The sequence below is a fragment of the Phalacrocorax aristotelis genome, chromosome 21 (assembly GCF_949628215.1).
Source record: "Phalacrocorax aristotelis chromosome 21, bGulAri2.1, whole genome shotgun sequence".
NCBI classification, from domain to species: domain Eukaryota; kingdom Metazoa; phylum Chordata; class Aves; order Suliformes; family Phalacrocoracidae; genus Phalacrocorax; species Phalacrocorax aristotelis.
This window is the reverse complement of record NC_134296.1, coordinates 3,985,153-4,005,453: the sequence shown is the minus strand read 5'-3', so window position 1 is coordinate 4,005,453 and position 20,301 is coordinate 3,985,153. Positions and strand designations below refer to the sequence as shown.

The 20,301-nt window shown below is 57.2% G+C and overlaps 1 protein-coding gene across 1 annotated transcript in view; it reads right to left on the bottom strand.

The window, feature by feature from the left end:
- Nucleotides 1–20,301, bottom strand: part of GRM4 (glutamate metabotropic receptor 4) — a 55,041-nt gene that overhangs the window by 8,390 nt on the left and 26,350 nt on the right. Inside the window, exons 4-9 of the mRNA XM_075115567.1 lie at nucleotides 14,933–15,068; nucleotides 12,138–12,292; nucleotides 11,681–11,821; nucleotides 5,047–5,247; nucleotides 3,989–4,125; nucleotides 2,473–3,408 (exon numbers count right to left, since the gene is read on the bottom strand). Coding sequence (XP_074971668.1) covers nucleotides 2,473–3,408; nucleotides 3,989–4,125; nucleotides 5,047–5,247; nucleotides 11,681–11,821; nucleotides 12,138–12,292; nucleotides 14,933–15,068 — 1,706 coding nt within the window. The remainder of the gene's footprint in view (nucleotides 1–2,472; nucleotides 3,409–3,988; nucleotides 4,126–5,046; nucleotides 5,248–11,680; nucleotides 11,822–12,137; nucleotides 12,293–14,932; nucleotides 15,069–20,301) is intronic.

Below are 20,301 nucleotides of genomic sequence, written 5' to 3'. Positions count from 1 at the left end.
AATAAAAAATGGAGATTTTTATCCAGCTTCTCCAGACTGCAAGGCAGCCTTGGCCGCAGGCTCAGATGGGGTCAGGGCAGAGGTGCCGGCCCTGTGGCATCCTCAGGACTCGAGCAAAACTCCAGCCGTGCTCTTTGGGGAGAACAACAGCCCAGCTGACACTCCTCACTTTTTTTTTCCCAGGTGTGCTGACCCTCCACAGAGCCCTGCGGGGCCTTGAACTGCCAGCAGTGGGGCAAAGGCGAGGGGATCCCTCCCCACGGTGGCCCGGGGGGGCCCTGCCGAGCATCCCCGGCAGCACCAGCACCGCTGTGGGGTGATGCCAATGCCAACACCCCCAGTTTTCATCCCAGGGACATGCTCAGAGCCAGACCCTCTGTGCAGGCCGTGTAATGACACCTCTTTGACTTTTTTCTCCCCAAGACGGCAAACCAGCAGCTAAAGCATCGCGGCAGTACCAAGCACCCGATTCCTCCAGCTTCGCCTTTGAGCACATCCGTTACCCTTCAGCCACAGCCTGGAGACACTCAGAGCTCACATCCCATGGCAGCACAGCCGAGCCAAAACCCCACAAACCCCTCCTGGGATTGCTCAGCAGATGCCACGGCAGCAGCAGGCTTTGAGAAAGAGAGCTGTGTCCAAGGGGAGTTGGGAACATCACTTTTTCCGCCTCTAATCAGCTTGTTAGCAGACTAATAACAGAGAAACCCTGCACATTACAAGCCCCCGAAGTGAGGCACAGCCTATTGTCGAACTGCTGCTTGACAGCCAGCTTTCGGCAGCCCTAAATTATCCCATGACAAGCTGCAGTGAAAAGGTGAGCAACCTTGCGCATAATCTACAATCATTATCATTTCCATCTTTATTACCCACAGTATGCAGAGCACATTAAGGAGGCTTTAAGGGAGCTTTTGTTTTGCAATAATTTCTTAAAAAACCTGCCTTCTTGTTAGTATCTCCCCTGCCATCTCATCAAAATGGAAATGCTGCAGAAGGCTCCATTTATTTCCTTTAATTCTCCTTCACACTTCTCGCCAGCACAGGCTGTCTTGGTAGAGACTTTTTGGTTGAGCCAAGGTTAAAGGTGCCCGTGCAGACACGGCCTCCTCAAGCTCCAGGATTTCATTCTCTGCGCAGACACAGCTCTCTAGGACATGTGTGAAACTCTGGTGTCCACAGCAAAAGACCTCCCAGTCTTTCCCAGTAAACCACCCCTGGCCTTTTTGCAATAGGTGTTTCCAAAACCCGTGGCTTCAGCGGCTCTGCATCGGGGGGGGACATGCTCAGGGGAAATTATCCCAGTCGTGATGGGTCCAGAGAGGGAATCCGGGTGGTGGGTCACCCCAGGGGTTTCCAGGGAATAGCAACACCGAGGTTTATTTGTCACAGGCAGCTCCAGGCTGGCAGGCGTGAGCTGTTTGCATTTAACATAAACACGATTCTTGTTTTGGCTGGCAGGCAAAGGGGATTTGGGTCTGTTTCATGAGATTTTAATTCTTTGTTCTCACTCCCTCTCACTCGAGCATGAAGCTTCATCCGGGCTGGCCTCAGTCCCGTGGGTACCAGCACCAGGACCACCCTCCAGGAGCTGAGGATGGGGAGGAGGACAGACAGACAGCTTGTTTCACAGCACAAATCCACCCCTGGGATTCTCTGACCTGGCCTCATCTACACTATGTGCAAAGTCACATTCAGAGTCGCAGGGGATGCTCGCTCCCCAGGCCCCTCAGAGACGGAGCCGCTCGGCTCCCCCCGCAGCTCTGTGCCACCGTGCCCACTGCAGCTCAGCTGAGCAATTTCTCATCGGTGCCATGTTGCCAAACACATAGGTATTAATTAAAATCATAGCCAAATGGTAATCGAGTGAGAAGCCACAAGCTGCCACGCACCCCGGCGAGGGAGGGGACCCGCCAAGGAGTTGCTCTGTTCCCTCTCCTTTGCCCTCCACTACTTCCAGCTCTCAGGGATTTTGGAGGGCAGGTCTGTCTCTCCAGCCTCCATCACTGACTCAGCACTGGGAAAAGGAGCCAGTTGGGCAGGGCTCGGCCCCCTTTCCGTGCAGAAATGGTGCTCATGGTACCAGGGGCCTGGATCTGCCCTGGGGACTCATCCTCCCCCAGCCCACACAGCAGCAGCCTCTGCTGCCCACAGCTACGCTGTCCAGACTGGGGCAGCGGGGCCAAAGGGGCACAGAAAACAGGAAGAAAAGGGAGGAATTAAACAGGAAAGTCAGGAAGGGAAGAGTGAGGGAAACCACAAAAAAAAATGGGAAAAGGAAAATGGGGTTGGAGGCAGCAGTCTCTGCTCCCCGGTATAGCAAGATGTTTGCAAACCGATGCTTCCCATCATGGTTCCCAGGCGAGCAGGAGTGCAGAGAAGCATCCTTCCTTGCTTAGGACATGTCAGCCTCTCTCAGCCCCCTTCCTGGCAGCCCACAGGGTCACCAGCCAGACCTCTCCCCTCCTCCCTTACCTTTTCCGCTGACTGCGACGTCCCAAAAAATATAGGGATGAAGGCTAACCACACAATGCAAGTAGTGTACATGGTGAACCCGATGGGTTTGGCTTCATTAAAGGTCTCCGGGACCCCGCGGGTCTTAATAGCATACACAGTGCAGGTGACCATGAGAAGCATGCTGTACCCAAGCAAACAGATGAGGGAGAGGTCCGAAATGTCACATTTGAGGATGCCCCGGGCAAAGTGGGGGTTTGTAGTCCGCTGGTCCTCGTAGTCAATGACAGAGTGGGACGGGTCCACGATGAACCAGATGCAGACGCCCACGAGCTGCAGCGAGATGAGGCTGAAGGTGATGACCAGCTGGGAAGCAGGGCTGATGAACCGGGGGGCACTCACCGACTTCTTGCCCTGCTCGAAGATGCGGTAGATGCGGTTGGTCTTGGTGAGCAGGGCGGCGTAGCTGATGCTCATGCCGAGCCCAAGGAAGATGCGTCGCAAGGAGCACGTGCTCAAGTCGGGCTCGGCGATCATGAGGAACGTGGTGGCGTAGCAGAGGAAGATGCCCGTCAGCAGGACATAGCTCAGCTCCCGCCCCGATGCCTTGACGATGGGCGTATCGTTGTAGCGCACAAAGGTGATCACCACAAAAAGGGTGGCGATGATGCCCAGGATGGCAATGAAGACAGGCACCACCGCCCAGGGTGAGCTCCACTCCAGCTTGATGATGGGGATGGGGGTGCAGCTGGTGTGGTTCTCGTTGGGCCGCTCGTTGAAGTGGCACCGCTTGCAGTGGAACTCATCCAGCTGGTACTGGTAGCCGTCGCAGCGCTCGCAGTGCCAGCAGCAGGGAATGCCCTTCACCAACTTCTTCCTCTCGCCCGGCTTGCAGGGCAGGCTGCAGATGGAGCTGGGGAGCTGGCTCCCACCCCCTGGCCACAGCATGCTCTCCACCTGTGGGGTGAGATGGCACCAGCCCCACTGACGCTCGAGCTGGACGTCTGCCGAGCATCCCCGGGGCACCAGGGGATGCCCCACCTCTGCTCGCAGCAGCGTTGCCCAGATCTGGCCCCTCGCCCCCTCAGTACATCCCATGAAGGGCCCCAGCCCTACCCAGCATGGGGACAGGGAGAAGGTGACGCTCTCCATCAGCCTTTTGGGAAGATTCAACACCAGAAACCCAAAACAAAGTCCCTGTTTCCCTGGGAAAACCCCCTCTGCTCTGTTCTGGCTTCTCCTTCCCTTATCAGAGCTGCCAAGTCGGATGCCCGTGGGATGCAGTCACACACACTGATGGCGGGTTACCGTGGCTGAACCTCAAGTGTGTATTCAGGGAACACCCCCCAGCACACCCGTCCCCTCCCCCCCGCCAGATTTGGCTGCCTACGTTTGCACCCGTGGGCTCCCTGGCTCCCAGCCGAGTTTGCTACACCCTCCGTGGCCTCAGTGGGTGCAGGAGAAATCTGCAGGACCTTCCCCTTGGCACAGACCATGCACGGCCACGCCACAGGCACCACCGAGCCCCCCGCCTTACTTTTAGGTGGAGGTGGTCAGTCCATTGCCCGATGACTTTGTACTCGGGAGTGGAGTTCCTGATCTGGTACTGGTAGATGTCGTAACGCCCCGGCGCGTCTCCGTTCTCGTTGAACGTCACAGGAGTCCCAGCAATGCCTGCAAGAGGGGGAGGGCTCAGCACCCACAGCACCCAGCGGCATGGGGTGCCCTGGGTGATAGTGTCAATGGGAGCTCTGATTTGACGCTTCCCCCTCAGCAAGGGGTTTCTCACTGCTGAGAGTGCTACAAGCCGCCAGGATGATGCCAGCATGGGCACAGGGTGGAATAGCAATTGGCAAAAAGAAACCCAATCCCAAACCCAAGCTGGTGCAGGGACCTTATGGTATCGTCCCACCGACCCCCGCAGGAGCCGGAGCTCACTGAGCGATGCCAGGCACCGAGCGCTGTTACACCAGCCTGTTTACTGCTTCTTTTAAGAAAGGGGGGGAAAGCAGCTTTAAAGTTAAATCAAGTGAACTGTGCAGATAAACACTAATGAAAGGAAGGAAGAGAAAAATCAAGCAAGAGGGAAAAATAAATAAAAGAGACACTGTAGAGGAGATCACAGAGTGGAGATAAATAGAAGTAATAAGGAGGACAAGATAGAAAACTACTATTAAGGAGATAGAGCAGAGGAAAAGATGCATTTCCAGAGGAGACCTGAAGACAGACAAGGACATGGCAGCGTGATTCAGCGGGACCTCTGCCAGCCACAACATGAGGAGGTGGTGGGGGGACGGGGAAGGGGAGAGGCTGGGGAGCACGAGGCGGGCAGGACAGCAGGGTGAGGGCAGGGTTGCTGCCAGGTTACTCTCTGCAGGCTCCCAGGAGACATGGGAGCTTAGACGTCCTCATCTGTTGATCTGCTGCAAAACCACCACCCTGTCTTAGCACTCTGCATTCGCAGTGCAGCAGGTGCCAAATGGTAACACGACCAAACTGCGGGTGCTGCTGTGTGACCCACAGACACACAGCAACAACCTGAGACACCCAGCTCCACGGGGCCGTTCCTCCTCACCGCCCTGGGGATGGACAGACCTGAGAAGTTGACGTTGCGGATGTACTTGAGCAGCTCCATGCCGTCCACCGGGTCCATCCTGGGGCACAGCCCCACCTTGCCGGGGCAGAGGTTCTTGTGCATGTTGTGCAGAGCGTGCCCCATGGCGTAAACGGCGTCGATGACAAACTGAACCTTGCCCTCCTGCTCGTACGAGGAGTCCTGGCCGATCCGCTCTCTGTCTGTGGACACAGGTAAAGCGGGGCTGCCATCTCCCTGCTGTCAAGCCGTGCCCCGCAGGGGTATTTCTGCTGCAGCCGAACCCTTGCAAACAACCCCACTCACCCCCAGGACCGAAGAAGCCAGGAACTCCAACCCCCTTCCCAAAACTACCAACCCAGCAGCCAGCCAGAGCGCCTCTTTCCCAGCAGGAAGCTTATGCTACCTAGGCACGTCCCAGGAAGGAGCAGCAGGGTAGAAATGCATCTCAAACAACACCAAACTCCTCCCAAAATAAAACACACGTTGCAGATGTATCTTGCAGTGCCAGCCCAAGGCATCGGCTGTATCTGCACTGCCAGGGCTCAGGGCTCGAGCCTCTCCGCCAGCTGAGAGTCCTCCTGTCACCTGTGCGTCCCTTGTCCGGAGGGGTCAGGAGGGACAGCCGGGCAGACGCTACGGCTCTCACCCCAGCCCCTCTGAGCACCACGCCGGGAAGATTTGGGGTACACGAGGTGGCCTCTGTGAGCAGGAGGAGGGTGATGTGGAGCCAGAAAAACATATTAACTGGGGAAATATCCAACCAACATCCCTGTAATGCATTTCTGAAAACGTGGGTGCTGGCACCTAGGCTGTACTTCCAAGCGCCCTTGGGGTGTCACATCCCAGTGCCATGTCCGTAGTCCCAGGTCCCCAAGCAGGACACGGGCTGGGCTGTAATCAAATTCCCATCCTCCTCACCACAGGCTGACCTCCTTCATCTTGCCAGGAGCTCCCAACAGCTCAGATCTCTATCAGTGGCATCAAGGGTCCACCCAGGCAGTATCCATCACTGACTGCACGTCCTCCATCACATTCCCAAAGCTTCCTGTCACCTTGCCCCCCTCGTCACCCCCTGCCACCCTCCCACCCCACGGACCCTGCAGCCCATTGCAGCCTCCCCAGCCATCCTGCCTTGCAGGACCCTGCAAGGATGTGGTAATTATCAGCAACAGCTGCCTGCCTCTCCTGTCATAACTGCCCTTAATGAGACTAGAAACATGTTAATCATTTAGCAAAAGACACCGATTAATGTAGCACACTGTTAATTACAGCTAAGAAAGCATCTCCCATGGGGAGACACTGCGTCGGAGAGCCGCTACCTCTGCATCTCTGCAGCATGGCCGGGCACCCCACCGGGCCACAGGTCCTTCAGCAAGAGCAAACGGGAAGGAGGGTTCCTCAGTGAGCCGAATGCACAGCCTTCATCCTCCAGAGAGGCAGAGGCATCCTAGAAAGCCATCCAAGGGTGTCCAAAATTATTCTGGCTCCACCATGCATGGATGCCCCCTGATGCAAGGTGGGGATTTACAGTGACTGCATGGGGCCAGGGCACAGAGCCTGTGCAGCCAGGGACAGAAAAGGCTGATCTGCTCCATCCCCGCTGCGGGAAGGTGGGACAAAGCCAGCACTGGACGTGGGGCAAATCCCCTCTGAGCAGGGACACCCCCAAGAGCCACGTGCTCGGAGGTCCCTGTGCTGGGATGGGGAGAAAAACGTGCCACTGACAAGACACTAAAGCAAATTGATAGCGAACTGACCAACGAGGGAAGATGATATCAAGGAGGTGAATTTATAGCCCATCCTTCAAAGTTATAAAAATGCTTTTGGACTACGTGGAGACTACTCATGCGAAACCCGTCAAGTTATCCTTTCTTCCACTTTATTGACAAGGGCTATTAATCTTCTCCCTCAACTTCAGGCCTTTCCCCACATTCATCTCTCAAGGTGCAGACAAGCCACTCTATCTTGTCAAGATAATTACCCATTAAAAATAAGCATGTAATAGATGGTCCAGGGGTGCTGAGCCCACGGGGATGTCCCAGCCCCGCTGCCGCCCCCAGCACCATCCTGCCACCCCAGAGAGGCTGCTGAGCCCAGGGGACACATGGGACCCAGGACTCATCCCTTCCCGGCTCCTCAGCTTCCTAGCAGGCTCCTCAAATCCCACACAGATCCCAGCAAGCAACATACAACCTGCTCTGATAACACAGACTGTGGAGGCTGGATTTTCCTCCTGAACATCCCTCTGGCTTGCAGCGAGCAGCACCAGCCTGGCACGGTGGGAGAAGCTGGCTCCGGTGCCAAAGGCGAGCCCTTACAGATAAGCAGACATCTCCAGGGCCACCCACCGGGCACCTTGCCCCAGGCCCCAGCTGCTTTTTGCAGATGGGAATTCAGTCGGTGCACGGAGAGGGCAATATGGAGCAGAAAGCCAAGGCTCGCTCCTGACATGGAGACAATAAATCTCCACCAAACTCGCAGTAGATTAGGGCTGCAAAAGGGATGTGACCCCGCTGATTATAATAGCAGGGTCGTGCATCATTCTACAGGGCTGATAATTAATTTTCAAGTGTGTGATGAGCCTTTGCAGGCACCCCTCGGAGGACGGACGCAGCTATCTTCTCAAGTGGTGGATGAGACGGGATTAGCATCAATTCCCATCACATTGCCAGCACCAGCTTTCGGCAGGAGTTAATCAAAATCACACACAGTGCTGCTCCGGAGAGCTGGGGGATGGCGTCACCTCTGAATCTCCAAATCTCCTGGGTGCTGGCAGCAGCACCCAGCACCCATCGCTGCGTTTTTGGGCTGGGTGAGCCCATCCAGGGAGCAGGGACTGTCCCCCGCACCAGGGATGCTCGCTGCAAACATCACTCTGCAACGAGGGCTTGAGCTGCCCTCGCAGCGAGGCTGGCCGTGCCCGTTTGGATATCTGGTAGGTCTGAAGGAAAGCCAAGCAGAGGCATTGCCGGGCTGCCCCTGCTGCTCACACCCGGCCTCGGTCAACAGGAGCCTTTTATTATCTTAACTACCAGGTGAGCAGTGCAAATCCTCCCCGTTGGCCTGGCTGGGGCATGCTGTGCTGGAAAACATAGTGCCACAAAAAGCCAACCCTATATAAAGAAGAGACAGGAGAGAAGCAAAACAGGAAGGGAAAAGAATATGAAGAATCACAAATAAAGAAGGAAAATCAAATAAAAGCTCCTCTCCCCCCTGCCCACGTTGCTGCTCTGCATCTACCCACAGCCTGGTCAGCAGAGATGAATGCACAAAGAAATCCCCAGCCCTGCTTCAAAGCAGAGTTACCATCCAGCCCTGCTAAATGAAGGCCTTTAATTAGCTCTCCTGGAAAAAAGAGTAGCCTGTAGGGCCTGGGAGCATCCTGCGGTCCCCGTGTGGGTGGCAGGTGGGGGGACACAGCCCCGAGCCGTGCCCCGTCCTCCCGCCCTTGCCACCCCACCAGCCCGGCAAACCCAGCACTGCCAAGGGCTCCTCTGTCTCCACTCGCAGCACCCCAGCATCTCCCCATCTGCATCCACACTTGTGTGAATTAGGAACAAAGCAGCAGCTGGCAGGATTCTTTCCAGCCCGGCCGGCCAGGCACAAGCAGGGGCTGGCTCTCCCTCTCCCGTGGGAGCCTGCCCAGCCCAGGAGGAGGAGGAGGGCAGCGGAGGCAGCTTGGAGGTGGGGAAGGATGCTAAGGAAACCCTAATGCAAAAGCAGCTGGGAGACGGGTCCTGGCCTGATCCTGGTCCCGGCAGGACAGCCTGGGGATGGAGCTCCTGGTGGGTGACAGGGCTGGTCTCGGGGATAATGTGAGCAGCTGCCACCAGGAACTGCCTCAAAACCTGGTACCCCCCCCCAGCCCTCACCCTTCATCTTCCTCCCAGCTCTCCCATACATGAACCAGAGCCATGAGCTGTCATGTTCAGTGCTGGGACCGTTTGGTTTGGTTTTTGGGATACAAACATAAGCAAAGCTGGCATTTCTCTGTGCATGTTGGGCTCTACCCAAACTTGAAGCTTGTGGGGAAAGTCAGTACAATTCCCTCTGTAAAACAGCCCCAAACAGGACATTTGCATAAGCTGTGCAAAGCACAGGAGCTCAGGGAAGGCAGGTTATTTGCTTCATCATGTGTTATTTCCCCTCTCTCTTTATCTGCCAAGCAAACATTCAAGAGATAATTTAAGTGCTGACAAATTCAGATAATTTAAAGACAGTTCCTAGGACATTTGCCACATCGTGGTTTCAGCTGCCTCCACAAATACCTTGGTTCTGAAATAAATGCTACATTACTATGAAGATGAAGCGCTCAGCGGTTTGCAGGACCTGCTCATGCATTTCCTGGTGCTGGGGATTTCTTGATGCAATTGGGAAAGATGAAGAGCTCTCAGCTACCCAAGGCCGTGGCCACGGGCACATTTTCTTGCACACCCTTGCTGCTCACCACGCTCACGCCTATGCATTAGCCACAAGACTACTTGGGGAAGCCGCAGCACTGGGAAGACCTTGTGGGGACAGAGAGGTGTCCCCAAATCACCAGCTGCACATTTGGGGAATGCCTGCAAGGGGGAGGATGTGGAAGCACCATCCTTCTCATCCTCAGTGGTGAGAGCAGGGGAGAAAAAAAAAACAACCTTAATGATCAAACGTTTCAGGCACAGGCAGATCCATCTGCCTGCCAGCACGCCACGGCTTCCACAGACATCGCTCCCAAGGGGCCGGGGGGGACGTGCAAATGTCCCCAGGTCCTGCCACGCCGCTGCCTGGGAGCCGCCGTGTCGTTATCTGTCTTCAGCAGGTGCCAGGCAGGCAGCAAATCTCTCCCATCTCTCAGTAAACACATGTGCTGGTTTTGGCTGGGTAGAGTCAATTTTCTTCGCAGCAGCCAGCACGGGGCTGTGGTTTGGGTTTGCGCTGGACGCAGCGCTGATACCCCGGGATGGTTTCGTTCCAGCTGAGCAGGGCTCGCACAGAGCCGAGGCCTTTTCTGCCTCTCACCCACCAGCGAGGGGCTGGGGGGGCACAAGGGGCTGGGAGGGGACACGGCCGGGACAGTGACGCCAACTGACGCCAGGGCTGTCCCACACCGTGCGGCATCGTGCTCAGCACACAGAGCTGGGGGAGGAGGAGGGGGATGCGGTGAAGGCATTTGTCTTCCCAAGTCACCATCACGCGTGATGGAGCCCTGCTGCCCTGGGGATGGCTGAGCACCTGCCTGCTGAGGGGAAGGAGTGAACGAATTCCTTGCTTTGCTTTCCTGTGTGCAGCTTTTGCTTTACCTGTTAATCTGTCTTTGTCTCAACCCATGAGTTTTCTCACTTTTACTCTTCTGATTCTCTCCCCACCCCACCGGGGGGGAGCAAGCGAGCTGCTGCGTGGGGCTGAGCTGCCGGCTGGGGTTGAACCGTGAGAACACACCACCTCCTTGAGCCTCCAACCATCACCTGTGGCAGCAATGCTGTCAGCAAGACAGATCCCTTGGTTGCTTGTTTACTGCACTAATTCCTACAAGCCTCTTTTAGCTGGAAATGGCTAAAAAAGCACAGTGAGGAGTGAGGAGGGGGCTGGGATCAGGCTCTGCCAGGACGAGGTTCCCTGCCTGGATCGGCAAAGGGGCACATCAGCAAAGCAGTTTGCAACGAGACACGGGTGAACACCACACCAGCACGTTCCCCAGGGCCATCACCTCCTCTCGGGGCACCCCTGCACCCTCCCGTGGGGCACCTGGCAGCACCCTCCCTGTGGGCATGGGCGTGCTGCAGCCACAGCCTCAACACTGGCTAAGCAAGAGCAGGATCCTGACCCTGCGCTATCAGCTGGGCTCGTTCCTCTGCAACCACCCCAGCTTTTAGCCTGCTCAGGTGAGATAGGAGCTGCTTGCAAGGGAGCAAGGATGCACAGGTGGCTTCACGCCTTACACGGGACAATGGTGCTTCTGCCAAGCACACGATGAGAAAAAGGCAGTTGTCCAAACGCTGCGAAACAATGCAGAATTCAGCCCCAAATCCCCCAAATCTGCGTGGCTTTTGTACCCACAGAAGACGGGGCCAAGGGAAGGGATTTGTGCAAGGCGTGTGCATGAGAGGGAGCAGCCCTGGGAACTTTGCACAGGGACCGTGCCTTCGCACACACACAACCCAAGCAGGCTCCACACGCTGCCTGGATTACACACAGCACATCAGGATGCACAAGAGCGTTTTTGTGCAACACTCCTGTCCACCTTTAAGCGAGCTGCCGCTGTCACGAGCCCAGCGGGCACCCGAGGGCCCATGCAGGCGAGCAGCTCTGCATCGCCCGCATTCCCCACGCTGCAGAAGCGCTTGCGTTTCTCCAGCCTTCCCCAAATCCCCACCTGGCTTTGATGCTTAGTCCAAAAAAATCCACGCTCACATCCGAGACCGACACACAGAAAGCGTTAACTGCCACGTAGCTGCCTTGAGCTGGGCTGGCAGCTCCGGAGCAATAAGGACGTGGCTGAGCTGAAAGGCCATAAGGGGAAAGCAAGGGAAACTTTTCTAACGCCTGCCCTGGGCTCTCTGCCATCGCCTTCACGTCCCTGTGCACACCGTGCGATACAGCAACACACACGCACGAGCCTCCACTCGCCCACAGCATCCCCACGGCTCTTACTGGTGCATTTCTTGATGCTGCTGCCCTTCTTCAGTGCGTGCCGGCTCAGCTTGCAGTGGAAATTTTCCTCCCAAAACTCCGCAAACCAGATGTTTCGGCGGTTGTTGTCCAGTGTCCTGCTGGAGAAGTAGCGGTCGAAACCTGCCCAGGGAAGAGGGGACGGAGGGGATAAATCTCTGGGATGGCAGAGAGGTGCTTAACATGGCCCCAAACACCGCCGGCAGAGGGGGAGGAAGGTCTACTGAGTGATGGGGTTTCGGGACATGTAAGAGTGTGGTGGGTTTGTGTCCAAGCTGCTACTCAGGCAAAGCTGTAGGCTGGAAAAACTCTCTCAAGGAAGACCCACTGCAAAACACAGTGTCTTTCACAGCCAAAACCTTGTGGTCAAGGGGATGCCATCGGGGAGGTCACTGACCCAGGGGGGAGCTGAGGGAACCCACCGAGTGCAGCCCCTTACCTTTGACAGAGACCCGCTTGGGTAGGATGGTGACGGAGCCTTCGGCCACCTCCTCCAGGTGCAGGACTGGGGAGATTTTGGAGCCCCAGCTGTCCGAGCCCATCCAGATGAAGTGTCCCATCTGGTTTGCCCTCTTGGCCGCCTCCAGCACCCTTCTGCAGAGAGAAAAGCAAGAGGCGCTGGCGCTCGCCGGCACGACGGGGCCGGGACACCAGCTTCGTGTCCAGCCCCATGGCCGTGGGGGTGCTGGCACAGGGCAGGGCTCAGGAGTGTTCGCATCTCCTGCTCCAGGCACTCAGCACCATGCAGGACCCGGTGCATACGGGCACGTGAGAGCAGACCATGCTGCTCAGCTTCTGCACCCTCCATCCTCCCCAGCCTGGGCACACAGGCTGCTTCTCCCACCTCATTTGCATATTTGCTGACTGGTAATTGAATTTCCCCCTTAATTACCCAACATTAGGGGAAAAAAAAATCAGGTTATGCCGCAGCAGGCAGGAAAAGCAGCAGCACCAGAGAATGTGTGTGAGCTCTCAGCTCCAATCAGCGTTGCAAGCCACGGGAGAGAGCCAGTGCCCAGGCTAGAGCTAAACTGGGCTCTGCTGGGCTCAGCTGGGCAGGTGAGCAGCAGTGGGGGAGCCGGCGATGCCATCCGTCCTGCCAAGCGCCCCTCATCGTGGCCAGACACTCAGCTGCACGCGCTTGCACGCTCCACCGGCGCCAGCCAGTTCAGAAAATCTTGGTAGGTGGACGGGCGCTTTCCTGGATCCGACCCTCCGGGCTCTTTTTTCCCAGGGCTCGCTGTCCCCCGGGGATGTGTGTCCCCAGCCCGTGGGAGCAGGGCAGCTTCGTCTCCCCATCTCCCCGTGCAGCAAAGAGGCAGGTTTGTGACTCACCCCCTGCCGTTGGGAGCTGATCATTTCAAGTCCAGATGGTGTTTGAAATGCGTGATAAGGAAAAAAAAAAAAAAATACAAATCGAGCAGAGAGTGGAGACAAGACGAGAAGAGGCAGGCGTGCTCTGGGAGCCGCGGGGCCAGCAGGCAGCTGGGGAGCCGTGCCGGCTGCTCCGTGCTCATCCTGGGTTGCCCCGAGCTCCGGGCGCATCCCGCCGCAGGGAGGTCGGCAAAGCCCACGCCCCGCTCCGAGCACAAGCAGCATCTCCAGCTGCCCGCAGTCGTCCCGTGGGGCAGGATCTCCCCGGGCCAAATTGAGGACGTTCCTGTGAGATCAGTGATTTATATTTGATCCGAGCCAGGCAGAAATTGGAGCAACAACCAACCCCGGACCGTCTTGCTTGGCAGCGTGGCCCTGCACGTTTTGGGAGAGGCAGCACACCATCTTCCAGGCTCCGCAGCCCAAGCTGACACGAGGGTCTGGATCACAGCAGTCTCCATGGCCGGGCTAAACCCACCTTCCCCGGCACGAGGTGGGTGTGTGCAAACCACTGTTCATGGGATGTAATGCCATTTGGATGGGTAAATGTTTACAAACCCCAGTTAATGGGGCTTGCCATTTACACAGCGAGGTAAATCCCCCATTTCTCACCGCACACCCGTGTAAATGTCAGGTTTACAGACATTTCTATTAAGGAAGAAAAAAAGAAACTCGGAGCGTTTGCACATCTGATGTAAACTGATTTAAAATCGCAGTTTACCCACATTTACATAATGTTTGCTGATTAATAAATTAGATACTTAGGAAATCAGGCTAGTTCCATGTGAATCATTCTGCTCCATAAACAACGGGAGCTGCAAGACGATGCTTTGCCTGCAGAGCAGCTCATCACCTCGAAGCGTGGCTGTGTTCCCAGTCCTGCCGGGCAGGCAAGGTGGCAAGGGGGGTCCCCAAAAGGTCTCTCCCAGACCCTTTCCTCTTCCACACTGGGGGCTGGGGCTGCAGAGCAAAGCAGAACCGGTGCCTGGATCCTGCCAGGGCCGGTGCTCAGCAAAGCCCTACACCATCTCTGATCCAGCCTGCGAGCAGCGTGAAGCAGCCAGGTTATGACAGCAGGGGTTTCCAAAGCCAACAAAAAGTGGATTTTTTCCTCCTTTGAGCTCTGTGTTGCTGTGGTTTGATGGCAGCAACATGCCAGGCAGCCACTCTGATGTCAGCTCTGCTGGGTCCTTGCTGCAGACTTGTCCATGCCATGCCTCCAGGTGCATCCTCTCCCCATGGCAGACACGTCCCTGCCACGCTGTAAGGTGCGTCCTCTCCCCATGGCAGACACGTCCCTGCCACGCTGTAAGGTGCATCCTCTCCCCATGGCAGACACGTCCCTGCCACGCTGTAAGGTGCGTCCTCTCCCCATGGCAGACACGTCCCTGCCACGCTGTAAGGTGCGTCCTCTCCCCATGGCAGACACGTCCCTGCCACGCTGCAAGGTGCGTCCTCTCCCCATGGCACACACGTCCCTGCCACGCTGTAAGGTGCATCCTCTCCCCATGGCAGACACGTCCCTGCCACGCTGTAAGGTGCGTCCTCTCCCCATGGCAGACACGTCCCTGCCACGCTGCAAGGTGCGTCCTTTCCCCATGGCACACACGTCCCTGCCACGCTGCAAGGTGCGTCCTCTCCCCATGGCAGACACGTCCCTGCCACGCTGCAAAGACAGCTACGCAGGCACATCTGCACCACGTTGCAGACACATGCACACTGCAGGCACGGCCGGCTCCTGCTGCAGTGCCCATCCCACGCCCTGGCCAGCATCACACCTGGTGCACGTCGGGCTCAGTGTGGGTGCCCCAAAGCGCGCTGCCCCCGCCGCCCCTCCCAGCCAGGCTGGCCCCTCTGCACCTGATATCGTCTTCATTAGCGAAGATGATGACGGCCCGTGCATGGGAGGTCTCCAGGAGGCGGCGGATGATCTTGTCAAACTCTCCCGGCTTGGGCTCCCGCGGGATCTTGACGGACTGGGCTACGCACACACCCCCTGTGGCAGAGAGAGCCCCAGCGCTGAGACAGCCCCCACGAGTCCCCATCCCCTGGCGACAGCCCCTCTCCCAGAGCTCCTCAGCCCCACAACAGGCAAACGGGGCTCTCCCCAGCTCACCTGCAGCCCACAGTGAGGGGCTCAGCACCATACCATGCCCGCAGCCCACTGCCCCCCTGGCCACCACCCAGCCCTCCCCTTACGCCTCCTCTCCCAGGTCACTACCTTCACCCTGTCTCTCCCCCACAGCTCAGCCCTTCTGCGCCGCCTTCCCTCCCATCCCGCACCTCCATAGCTCATCTCTGCCCCCCACCCACTCCTCTCTGTACCTGTCACCTCGAGCCACAACCACATCACATCCCGTCCCCCCGACAGACACACAGTCCCATCCCGATGGCTCAGAGAGGGTTTTCCAGCCAGCTCCCAGCATCAGCCCCTCCCCAGCCCAGAACTGGGTTTTGCAAAGGACTCTGCACAGGCAATGGTCAAATACTGGCAAAAACAGCCTGTGGTAAGAGGAGACCATGTGCTGCAGCCCCGGCAGGAGCCCTCGGCCCCCCAGACAGCAGCCTGGCCCTGCAAAGGGTTTTATTCCCATCCCTGCGGCACCGGCTGAGCTCCCAGACCAGCTTTCCATGGGGCGACTGCAAAAGCAGCTAATTAAAATTAAAAGAGACAAGGGGAAGCTGGCAATTGGAAGAGTCGGCACACACGGCTGCTGGGCTCCCAGCCTCCAGCTCCAAAAAGCCAGAGCCCTCCTGCTCCTGCATTTTTGCAGATGCCAATAAAAAGAGAGATGGGAGAGAAAATTAAACATTGCGGGACCTTCTGGATTTAATTGATGGTCTCAATTTGCATAGTAAATAACACGGGTGATACCTCGCCTGCCACTAGAAGATCCCCGCTTAAGCAAAGGTCAGAGTAATTAGCACACGGCAGCAGGGAGAGATTTCCCAGCTTACGGCCCTGGAGAGGAGCAGGGGGAGGACGGGATGGGGACAGGCACCAAGGCGGAGACCTCTGGGACAAGAGGCTTCGCTCCCTCCCACAAAGCTGGAGGCAAATTGGGATAATTTGGCCCCTTGCAGCCTAACAGCAGCGAGAGGGGGGGATCTGATGGGTGCTGAGCGTGCAGCAAGGGAGGTTGCAGGGATGGGGATAACAGCATCTCCCAGCAAACACCCGCTGGCAGGGGAGCATCGCCCACCCCGGCCCCACGCAGCCCAACACAGGGAGGGTTTTTTTTCGGAGTGGGTGTTTTTTATTTTTTCCTATGGTAGGAAATTGGGCCAATTTGCTGTTTGTTTCCCATATGGGGAGCCAGATGGATGGAGAGGAGGGAGTTGGATAAACAGACTCCCGGACAGACAGATCAGCCAGGCGAGACGGGCAGCAGCAGGCAGCGCCGGCAGGATGGGCACGTCCCTGCCCGCGGGGCACTCGGTGCCAGTCGCCCCCGAGCCCCCGGCCAGGCCAGCGTGGCATGAGCTGTGCTGCCAGAGATGGCAGCTCCGGCTAAGGAGCTAGTGCAGCTTAATTACAGTTTCCATGGCAATAAAAGGAGAAAATCCAACAAAAGCAGCAGTTTGCAAACACGAGAGCCTTCCAAAAGCCCCGGCGCAGTCGGGTGGTGCACGCACACGCGAGTGACAGCTCGGGTCTGGCACAAGCGCGCACCCACTTGCCGCCGAGCACCAACACCGTGAGGCTCCCGTGCCGCGTGTGCTCCGCTCCGGGCTCGTGTGAGCGCAGGAAGGCACGTGCCGTGACGCATGTCCCACCGCAACGCGTGCCCCTGCACACGCGTGTGCCCATGAGCGTGTGGCATGGGGACACGGGGTTCCTGGCATGCACGTGGAGCTGCAGCACCAGCCCAGCCCAGCACGGCCAGAGCAAACCTGGCTTCCAGATTTTTCTGGGACAGCAAGGCTTTGCACTGGGGTCCTCCATGAGTCTTTTATTCTCCTCGTCCTGAGCAGAAGCTTTGAGCATCCCCAGGATCCCGTGGCACTTGCAGGGGCAGCAAGAGGCCTTGGATGAGCTCCTGCACACATGGGAGGAGGGGGTGGCAAAGGAGACTGGCCAATAAATAAATAAGAAAGGAGATTAAATCGAAGGCAATTCAGAAATGACTAAGTTACTCGGCAGCTCTGTTAAATCAAACTAACGAGGAACATAACAAAAAAGGGATACAGGCAATTAGGATGTAAAGAGGACGTTATTAACACAGCAGCAGAGCACACGAGTGGGACGCAGCCAGGCCAGCGGGAGGGGAAAGCGGGGATGGGGAGCCAAAAAGTGGCTGGATGCCAGGAGAAAAATGCCCCGAGGATGGACACGGCTGTCCGCAACCCCTGGCTGCATGGCCTGTGCCCTACAGTTTACTAAGCTCATCAGGGCTCACCAGGCTTAGAAATAATGCAAACCTAGCCCAGCTAAAAGCCTTCGGAGGGTCTGGGAGCCCCACATTCCCACAGCACCTTCCTCCAGCTCATGCAGCAATGCTGGCAACACTGCTTAACGTTTTTTATCTCCTTAATTAATGAAATCTTAATAATGAGGAAAAAAAAGAGGTCAGAGGGTCAGGGGGAGGTGGCTGGGGTGGCAGAGCTGTGCGTTTCGGGGCAGCCCTGTTCACCTCCAGCAGCCCAGGCTCTCAGCGCCTGCATTATTCATGGACCCCAGGCACCGTGGTGGGAAGGGGGACTTGCCAAGTGATGCTCCTACTGTCTTCGCACAAAAATCTATTTAGTCAAAACACTCCTTTCAAGCAAGAAATCAAAGTGAGTTGGTGGCAGCAACAATGGGGAGGAGGTGACTGCTCTCCCTCCTCCAGTGGGACGGCACAGCATCGCCAAGGTCTGACTCTGGGAGAAGGCAGGAGGTGAGGAACAGGGGCCCCTTTCCTCCCCCAGCTTTGGAAAAGGACCAAAGAGGAGCAGGAGTAGTGGGGAAAGCCTGCAGGATCAGGGCAGCACCCCACAGCCAGCTGCCAGACAGCTCGGAGACAGGCACCCAATTTAAGGATGCTCAGACACAAGACCCCACGTGTGCCATCACTGACGGACAGCAGCACAGGAAGCAAAGTGCTTATAGCAGGAAAACAGCCTCAGAAAACCCAGCCTGGACCCATTCCCAAACCTCCCAGGGGCTGGCGCAGCAACCAGGTACCTGGAACTGCAGTCCCAGGGTCTGGAGCTGCTGTCGGCTCCTGGCCCAAGCCCCCGCTGTGGTGGCATCCCGGTCCCACGGTGGCAGAGCCAGCAGCTTCGCAGGGAGGCTGCTGGGAAGAGCCAAGGATGAAATATTCAGCAGCCTGCAACCGGGGAAGCGGAGACTGACAGGGAGAGTGAAATAGTAGGGATGTAATTACAGGAGGTGGCCAAGCATGCCCGGCATTGCCACGTGCAGCCCTTTGCTGCCTGCCAGAGCTCGCCATAATGAGCCCAGCCTGGTTAGAAAGTGGTGGCCATCCCAACCCACTCAGGCCAGTCTCAGCACAGACATCCATCAGGGCAAGAGGGAAAATCTCCTGTGCAAAACCAGGCTGTGCAGTGAGAGCGGCTCTGCAAAGGGACGGGTTTGCCACGGGGCTCATCCTCTGGCAAACAACCCACCCTCCTGCCAGGAGAGCCAGGCCAGCTGGGACGCGTCTGCACCCCAGTCCCACCTTGGCCCCAGGGGTGAAACAGTGAGGGTCTGCGCCCAGTGCCACCCAACAGCCCTGTGCACCCACCCTGGCTGTGCAAAGCTTGCCTGTGAGCTATCACAGGATCACGGAACGGTTTGGGACCTTAAAGATCACGTCATTCCAACTCCCCTGCCATGGGCAGGGACACCTTCCACCAGACCAGGTGGCTCAAACCCCCATCCAGCCTGCCAGGGATGGGGCATCCACAGCTTCTCTGGGCAACCTGTTCCAGTGCCTCGCCACCCTCAGAGTGAGGAATTTCTTCCCTGTATCTAACCTAAATCTACCCTCTTCCAGTTTAAAGCCATCACCCCTTGTCCTATCACTACATGCCCTTGTAAAAAGTCCCTCTCCAGCTTTCTTGCAGGCCTTTTCAGGTACTGGGAGGCTGCTCTAAAGTCTCCCTGTAGCCTCCTCGTCGCCAGGCTGAACAACTCCAACTCTCTCAGCCTGTCTTCACAGGAGAGGTGCTCCAGTCCTGTCTTCGGAGGACTGTCTTTGTGGCCTCCTCTGGACTCACTCCAACAGGTCCACGTCCTTCTTACACCGGGAGCCCCAGAGCTGGACGCAGCACTGCAGGTGGGGGCTCACGAGAGCAGAGGAGGAGAATCAGCTCCCTCAACCTGCTGTCACAGAGCTGCAACAGCGTAACTACATCAGACTCTAAACCAAATCTATGCACTTGGGAACATGGGACTCCTGAGCAAAGCACGATAGACGCCCCAGCGTGCTGAGTCTGATATGCTTTGGGATGGGAATGTCTGTGTCCTCAGCTCTCCAGAGACTTGTTAGTGCACGCACCCCCGCCCCGGGGAGGGCAAAACCCTCCGGGAGCAAACCACTGCCCGCACCATCCTCAAGCACGTGGCCGCGTCCCTCCCACCGGCATCACCCCGGGCCCGGCGGGATCTCAGCCTTCCCCGGCATCCCCACTGCTCTGCCAGCCGCTCGCTGGGGGCCGCGGGGACTCTTCTCATTAAGGTGGGGTTAATGCATGTTGTCAAACACAGGTCAGGGTTTAATCTCCACCATTATGGGCTCAGTGGGAGCGCAGCTGCTCCGGGAAGCACGACACTGAAGTGCCTTCTTGATTGCAGGTAGATAATAAGCTTGTGCTGTCGCTAACATACACCATCAATCAGGGAGCACTCTGCCGGGGCTCCCCGCAGAGCTGGTGCTTCGAAGCACTGGGTGAGCACGGGCCCAGCACGTTGGAGAAGGGGGGCCTGGCTAAATTGTGCTGGCAACAGTGATGTGCATGTCCCCTGCACCACAACATGCTCCCCAGGCACCCCAAGGAGGGGATCGGGCTCTGCACAGCCTTGCTTCTGCAAGCAGCACCAGCACAGCTCCCCTGCATGCTCCTTTCTGTCCTTCCCTTCCTAACCCCAGCCATTTAAATGAGATTCCCAAGCCCAGAGTCTTAATTGGCGAGCAGCCAGGCTGCTCCCCTGCCCCAGGATTCATTATTCATGTAACTTCAAAGCCTCCAGGAACCGACTCATTAGCGGAGGAGTCATTAAGGACATGGCTTTGTGGCCT